Here is an 8,775-nt window from a genome sequence, read left to right as displayed (position 1 = left end):
ATTCTCCTGCCTCAGCCTCCCGAGTAGCTGGAGGTATGGAGGGAGAAGCATCAGCATGTCAGGAATATGGACCGACAACTAGTCCGCCACCACGCCCAGTTAAGTTTTGTGATCTGCCTACCTCAGCCTCCCAAAGTGCTGGGATTACAGGTGTGAGCCATCATGTCCAGCCTTAATCTAGTTTTTAAGCTACTAATCCTCATTGTTAGTAATGGATTACCGGCATTCATTTTGGACTTTTTGTTGAGACAGAGCCTTGTCCTGTTGTCCAGGGGGAGGCAGTGGCGCAATCTCGGTTCACTGCAACCTCCGCCCCCCAGGTTCAAGCGATTCTCCTGCTTTAGTCTTCCGAGTAGTTGGGACTACAGGTGTGCACCACCATGCTTGACTATTTTTGTATTTTTAGTAGAGACAGGGTTTCACCATGCTGGCCAGGCTGGTCTTGAACTCCTGACCTTGTGATCCGCCTGCCTCAGCCTCCCAAAGTGCTGGGATTACAGGCGTGAGCCACCGTGCCCAGCCCATTTTGGACTTTTTGAGCTTATTAACATACTAGTTAAAAACATTCCCACTGCTTGGCTTGTAGGAGTATTAATTAAAAAAAAAAAAAAAAAAGAAATTCCCACATCATATTCATCCTTCCTTTTAGGATCCCCACAGGATTAAAAAGAAAACATAAATTCTTTTTAAGTAACATAGAAATCCTGTTGTTTCCTGTAACGAGTTAAAGTGGGTCTAGGGATAGAAGAATTTTTGTTGGATAAGATAAATTCATTTGAGAACCAGTGCCAGCATTTTACCTGAAAAAAAAAAAAAAAATGTAGTGGCTGGGCACAGTGGCTCATGCCTATAATCCCAGCTCTTTGGGAGGCCAAGGTGCACAGATTACTTGAGGCCAGGAGTTCAAGACCAGCCTGGCCAGCATGGCAAAACCCTGTCTCTACTGAAAATACAAAAATTAGCTGGGTGTGGTGGTGCACACTTGTAAAATCCCAGCTACTCGGGTGGCTGAGGCATGAGAATTGCTTGAACCTGGGAGGTGAAGGTTGCAGTGAGCCAAAATTGCAGGATTGTACTCCAGCCTGGGCAACAGAGCAAGACTGTGTCGTTAAAAAAAACAAAAAAAAAAAACAGTAGGCCGGGCGCGGTGGCTCATGACTGTAATCCCTGCACTTTGGGAGGCCAAGGCGGGGCAGATCAACAAGGTCTGCAGTTCAAGACCAGTCGGGCCAACATAGTGAAACCCTGTCTCTACTGAAAATACAAAAAATTAGCCAGGTGTGTGGTGGTGTGCACCTGTAATCCCAGCTACTTGGGAGACTGAGGAAGGAGAATCACTTGAAGCCAGGAGGCGGAGGTTGCAGTGAGCCAAGATTGCGTATTGCACTCCAGCCCGGGTGACAGTATGAGCCTCAATCTCAAAAAAAGTAGCATTTTCTGAACTTTCCCTTAATATACTGGCCTGGAAAATCAAGTAAAAGAAATACCTTAAATTCCAGAAGAAAAATTTAAAGAAAGACGGAAACCATTAAGTAAAAGAGCAACAGAATAGAACAGGGAAAAGTATTTGTAATAAATATACTATAAGATGGCTTAATATCTAAAAGATTTAAATTATTTAAAGAGTTCTTCTAAAAAAAGGCCTACAATTCAAAGGTAAAATGGACGAATGATATGAAAATGATATAAATAGTGAATTAATAGAAAAGCAAGCCCAACTGGTCAGTACCATGAAAAGATGCTCAACCTTCTTTGCAGTCAGGGAAGGAAACTGAAGCAATAATGAATTATTCCTTTCCACCTGTTAGACTGGCAAAGAGTACTAAAATAATAACAATGATTGTCACATACAACTTTCCAAAAGGTTGTATAAAACCCATCCACCGCAAAATGGCAAGATCAATTAAAAATGAAAACCAAAATAACCATTGTTTCAACCTAGCAAGTCCACTCCTCAGCAACTGTTCCAACAAAATAAAGGTGTCAGTATTTTAAGGTATTTAAATTGGAATGTTTATTTAAACATTGTTTGTAGTGGTGATCAAAAGGATATACGTAAACACCTGCCAAATAGGGAAATGATTACATAAATCATAGGACATCCATAAAATGGATAATATACAGCCATCTAAAACAAGGAATTAGATATATACCAGGTAATATGAGATTACCAAATATACCTAATAAATATCTATATAATATGATTCAATTTTTACAAAACCTGGTCAACCATTTATATATACCTGTGTGTCCACAACTATAAAAGTATGTTAAGGATACTATAAGACATTTATTCTGAAGGGAAGATGAATAAAGATGGAGATAGGACACAAAAACAAAAACAAACAACAGAAAACGTTAAACAAAAAGTTTATCATGTATGAGATACTCTTATTTATATAAAACTTAATATTTGTGTACATACATACATAAAAGATGTACAAGACATTTTAAAAGTGATTTTGTTTTAAAAAATTACTGGTTCAAAATCATGCAAGGACGATTTATAATATAAATAATAAATAACAGGTTTCATTATAGTCCAGATACTGGTAGACATGGGGCTGAATTTAGCTTTGGGACTGGTTAGCTGTGTGACATTGGGCCAGTTATTTATATTCTTTAAGTTTTAGTTTCCTTATCTGTAAAACTGAGATCATAATAGTACTTACTTCACAAAGTAAATGAGATAAAATATATGTAAAATTTTCATAGTGTTTGGTACTTTGCTAAAAAATTATTAGCTACTACTATTAGCCACAATAATAACCAATATATTTCTGGATCTAACAGAAACCCTAAAGATAGAATTAGCGTCTCAGAAGGAAATGCATGTTGTTTTTAGGTATTTATTATCCTTTACTACTCTCCTCAGTTCTTAAAGTTTTCTCAGGAAGTCCTGAGGTTTTCACCTAGAGCTTGCAGTTTAGATCATCAAAAAAACTGACCATAGCAGCAAAACAAATGTAGTAGAGAAAAGTTAAAATTAGCTCCTTAGGAACATTAGGATCATAGTATGTGAGAAGCCTTTTATATTTGTTAAGTTTTAAGAGTATTTTAAAATTTTGTATTTTTAGCAGTTACTTATACTCTTTAAGCTTCAGTTTCCTTATCTGTAAAATAGAGATAATAGTACCTACTTCATAAAGTAAATGAGATTATACATGTAAACCACCTAACTCACTATGCTGTCATATATACTTTAAAATCTTTATTTGCTAGATAATTTTACTTAAGCAATTTCTTACTACTCACACCGTATTTTAGAAAAACATAGTGTATGTTAATACCAACAGCCTAACATCTCTGGTATGATATTATAGATTTTCCATATTTAATATATTGTTCTATTATAAAAATAAATTTATAAAATATAAATAAATTAAAAAAGACTGTATGAAAAATATAAAGCATATCAACAACTTCCTTAGGTGCCATAAATGGACCTCTGTTAGAGGCTATTGGCTCTCAATTTTGGAGAATGACCGAGGTTGACTGTTGTTCCTCAATAATGTGCATTAGATGGGAAGTAATGTTAGTCTTTGTGTGCTTCGAGCAATGGTATCGGTTTTTATATTTATTATATTATAAATGACAGACACGTTCAGGACCCAAAAGATAGTAAATTTCTCAAAGACAGGAACTCTGCTTTATTCATTCTGAGATCTTAACAATAGATATAACATTTAGTAAGCATTTACTGAGGGTTTGGCTTGAGAAGTTTACAGCAAAATGGAACCTGAACTTTATTTATAATATGTCAGACTTGATGTTTATAGATCACTTGCTACAAATAGAACATATATCTAAGTAAATGACACAGCTGATCTGTCAGTGAGAATGTGGTTGACGCATGTGAATTCTAAATTTTAAGCACTTAATGTTTTATGTAAGACACAAGAATAAGATAGCTCTATACTTACACTACATTTAGTGGTAAGGTATGGTTGCATAGTCATTGCATGTTTAACCATGAGCTGGGGTCTTATTTTGCTGAATAAGAACAAAGTGGTTATGCAAGCTACCAATCTTCCAGAATTCACACCTTTATTGTCAGAGTCTGGAAAAACAAACAGAGAAATAAGACACTAAAATATGACAAGGTAGTGGAAATTATACAGAATATTATTTAAATTACTTAATATTATCCCCTAAATAGGTCCAGTATAGTCCTCAATATAATGAATTAGTAGTTCTTATGATACTAGACTTTCTCCATCTCATTTTTTCTTTGGTATAGAAATCACATATTCTCAAGATAAAGAACAAGAAGAGGCCATGCTCTCTATAGAAGGCAAGTTTTATACTAATGGAAATTGGGAAGTTTAGGGATGGGCTTTTGGGAATACATGTGGTATTGGTTATATCTAAAATCAATGGGCTGGGTGTGATGGCTCACACCTGTAATCCCAGCACTTTGGGAGGCCATCACAGGAAAAAGGCTTGAGTCTAGGAATTTGAGATCAGCTTGGACAACACGGGAAATCCCATCTCTACAGAAAAATAAAAAATTTAGCCTGGTGTGGTGATGTGCACTTGTAGTCTCAGTTACTCAGGAGGCCGAGGTGGGACGATTGCTTCAGCCCAGGAGTTCTAGGTTGCAGTGAGCTATGATTATGCCACTACAACTCAGCCTGGGTGACAGAGTGAGACCCTGTCTTTAAAAAAAAAAAAAAAGGAAGAGAATGTGGGAAAAAAAAGCTAGCAATTTAGCTGAGGTGAAACTAAGGGTACTGGGAAAAAAAGAGATGCTGTGGTAGAAGAATGTTAAAAAATGGGAGCAACAAACAGAAATTGGAACAATGCTGTAAGACAGCTCTAAACAAAATGCTGTTCAGGTGGGAAGAAAATGTTGCTAATTAGGAAATACACTGGTTCTTAGGAAACAAATTTTTAGAGGAAACTGCAACTTTTTAACATTAAGGGACATCAGTATCACCCCTAAATTCCAGGATGGGGAAAAATAAAAAATCGGAACAAGGAGATAAAAAGAAAAAAAGAGGTACACATGGAAAAAAAAAAAAGACTGCATAAAAAATATAAAGCATATCAACAATTTCCGTAGGTGCCATAAATGGACAGCTGTTAGAGGCTACTGGCTCCCAATTTTGGAGAACTGAGGCTGACGTTGTTCCTCATTAATGTGCATTAGATGGGAAGTAATGCTAGTCTTCGTGTGCTTCAAGCAATGGGTATCTATCTATCTATCTATCCATCTATCTATCTATATACTTGTTTGAGATGGACTCTCGCTCTGTTGCCCAGGCTGGAGTGTAGCCGCGCGATCTCGGCTCACTGCAAGCTCTGCCTCCTGGGTTCATGCCATTCTTCTGCCTCAGCCTCCCAAGTAGCTGGGACTACAGGCGCCCACCACGCTAATTTTTTTGTATTTTCAGTAGAGACGGGGTTTCACTGTGTTAGCCAGGATGGTCTCTATCTCCTGAACTCATGATCCACCTGCCTTGGCCTCTCGAAGTGTTGGGATTACAGGGGTGAGCCACCGCGCCTGGACCAATTTTTATACTTCTTAAGTAATCATTTATTTATAATTGATTAAAAATTTCAGATTTGTGATTGGTAAATAACATGAGAGAGAATATAAAATATTAAGTACTTAATTTGTGATTTTAAACATTTTAATAAATTTCTAGCTCAAGATTAAGCAAACTTTAGGTAACAATTATAGATAATAAACCTTAGGAATGTAATACAAATCTTTAAAAAACACTTTTTATAATAGCTAAAACAATTTCATTTTGAGATAATTTTATATGACTTAGAAGATACCAGTTTTGTGATGAGTATTATTAGCTAGATATATATTAGCCCCTGGATTTTTACTCCTATTCAATGACATCTAAAATTATAATATGCTATTAAAAGATATGTGGAAGAGGTGAGGCCCACGCTTTTATTACAATGCTCTAGATAATCTTAGTCAAGCATAACAATATAATCTAGGATACAACATCAAACAGATATCTATATAACAAAAATGTATTTCATTTAAAAGTGAAGTAATCATTAGACAAGCAGAGCCAGAGGGAAAAATGAGAAATGTGCTCAAAATATTTAAAAATATCTTATAAAATCAACTAAAGATCAATATATATATAAAATGTCTTACCAGCTAGAGATTCCTCATATTTAAGAATGTGCTCAACTAGGTTATCAACAAGTTGAGTACAAGCTTTCTTCACAGGTTTATATGAGGAATCCTCTTCGGACTTCAACAACTATACATATATATATACAAAAAAAAATCCCGGTATAATTATTCACTAGGCAATAATAAGATAAACACATTAAAAGTGTCCATAAGTAATACACTTTTCAATTTGTCATTAACAATTTAGTACTCAAAGTGCAAATTAATAAAACAAAAATATATATGTTTAAAAATATAAACCAATAATTTACCAATACTTTCAATTTTACTACAAAGTACTTAAATTGCTGTGTAAGATCTAAGGTAAGATGTGAAAGATGTAGAAAAGATGAACTTCCCTTTCTCCCTATTCCAATCAAAAACATAGTATCACACAATACTAGCTGAATTATTTTAAATAATTAATAACTGCACCTTAAAAGGCAATTATAAAACGTAAGGGTAGATTTCTGCATTATCCTTTGCAAAATCACAAACGATGCTAGAAAAGTGTTATGAATAATGAGATGAGGATAGAGATCATTCTAAATATAGCTAAAAAGTAAAACCAATCTAATCTTTCATAATCAAAGGTCAACAGAAGAGTCATAAGGTATATCTGTTTTGCTAAGAAAAGCTAGCTAATATAATTCTGAGGATATTGAAGGAATCTAAATGTGTATTTGATTTCTGTGAAGAGTTCCACTGCTGTTAAATATAACTTTCTCTGCAATAATGGAAATGTTCTATATCCTTGCTGTCCAATATGGTTTCCAAGAGTCACATGCAGCTATTAAGCACTTGCAATGTACCTACTGTGACTGAGGAATTAAAATTAAATAAAATAAAAATTGAAATTAACATTTAAAAAAATGCATGTGGCTTATAGTTGGGCACAAGCTTGGGCAGCACAAGCTGAAACTTTCCCTATAAGATACATAAATGATTAAAACAACTGACAGCAACCAGAGTAACATAACACACACACTGCCCCTTTTCCTCCAATTTAAAGAAATAAAGTAGACAGCTTCAATGTACTAGGTTTCAACTATGAACCGCAAATTCTTCCTGCCCCATTCTCTAATTTCCTTAAAGCACCTATTAATATCACGTTCTAGTTTGATCTTTTCTGAGACAGTGTCTCATTGTCACTCAGGCTGGAGTGCAGTGGCACAATCAAAGCTCACTGCAGCCTCGACCTCCTGGGCTCAGCCTCCCATACAGCTGGGACCACAGGCGTGAGTCAACATGCCCGGCTTATTTTTGTAGAGTTTGTAGAGATGGGGTTCTCTATGTTGCCCAAGCTGGTCTTAAACTCTTGGGCTCAAGTGATCCACCTCCCTCAGTCTCCCAAAGTGCTGGGATTATAGGCATGAGCCACCACGCCCGGCCTAGCTTGGTCTTTTATTTAACGGTAGGAGTAGAAAACTACCCTCTCTCATCCTTGGTTTTCCTTTTTCATTTCCAAGGCTTCAGGTACACACAAAAGAATTAACCGTAAATTTTGATTCATGACACACCATTACCACTTGTATATGCCCTTTTAATTTACTAATAAATAATGGCATAATTTGAATCCAAATCAAGAACAATTTTAATATCTCGTATCTCCCAATGTGCTCCTTCCCTTATCCCATTTTCCTGTTTCATACGTAAGGTAATCACTATCAGAAAATTTATCATCTACTTGTTTTTTAAAAAAGTATAAGCTGTATGCTATTTATAGTTTTCTTTGATTTTCCACTTTCTAAAAAGGTAGTATACTTGATGTAGTCTTCTGAGATTTGCTTTTTTCACTCAACATTATGCCACTATGATCTAGGTTGTTGCATACAGCTGTATTTTACCGATTTTCACTGCTGTACAACACCCCACTGTCTGCCTTTATCTTAATTCATTTATCCACTCTTTTGTAGATAGGTTAATCCCAATTTTAGTACAACTAAGCATTCTTGTATATGCTTCCTGATGCAAATATGCAAGATTCTTTTGTGTGTATATATACTTGAAGGCGAACCGCTGGGTCATTAGATACTATGCATTGTTCAATTTCACAAGATAATGCTTTTATGAGATAATTTTATGAAACTGTTGTTTTTCAAAGTGGCTGTAATATTTTCTCAATTATCATCTGTATTAAGAGACACTATCTGATCCCTCTTTTCCATCACTTGTGATTGTCTGACTTCTCCACTTTTGTCAATAAAATGGTATAGAAAGTGGTCTTGATTTGTATTTCTTACTTTACTAATGGGGTTGAACACAGTATAGGCCCTATATGCTATTTTCTCCATGAAATGCCTATTAATGAACTTTACCTATTTTTCTACTGGGACGCTTGACTTATACTGGTTTTGTAGGAGAGGAGTTCTTATGTATTTATTCTTGGTATTAATGGTTGATTACATATGTGCCAAATATCTTTTCCCATTTTGTGACTTGTATTTTCACTTCAATCTTTTAAGGTTAATGGTTTTTGTGACTTGTTTAAGACATCCTTTCCTACCCAGAGATCAAAAATATATTCAGGCTGGGCATGGTGGCGCATGCTTGTAGTCTCAGCTACTCAAGAGGCTGAGGTAGAAGGATCACTTGAGCCTAGGAGTTTGAGTCCAGCCTGGGCAACA

At 35.6% G+C, this 8,775-nt stretch overlaps 1 protein-coding gene across 1 annotated transcript in view; it reads right to left on the bottom strand.

Annotated features, from left to right (window-relative positions):
- The window catches only part of NIPBL (Nipped-B homolog (Drosophila)), a 195,033-nt gene that overhangs the window by 24,266 nt on the left and 161,992 nt on the right, over nt 1–8,775 (bottom strand). The window contains exons 33-34 of the mRNA XM_011944374.1: nt 6,128–6,236; nt 3,924–4,060 (exon numbers count right to left, since the gene is read on the bottom strand). Of these exons, the coding sequence (XP_011799764.1) occupies nt 3,924–4,060; nt 6,128–6,236 (246 nt within the window). The remainder of the gene's footprint in view (nt 1–3,923; nt 4,061–6,127; nt 6,237–8,775) is intronic.

Source organism: Colobus angolensis, unplaced genomic scaffold (genome assembly GCF_000951035.1).
Source record: "Colobus angolensis palliatus isolate OR3802 unplaced genomic scaffold, Cang.pa_1.0 Scaffold230, whole genome shotgun sequence".
Lineage (NCBI taxonomy): Eukaryota > Metazoa > Chordata > Mammalia > Primates > Cercopithecidae > Colobus > Colobus angolensis.
Note: the sequence above shows the minus strand (reverse complement) of the source record. Positions and strands in the feature narration are given on the sequence as shown.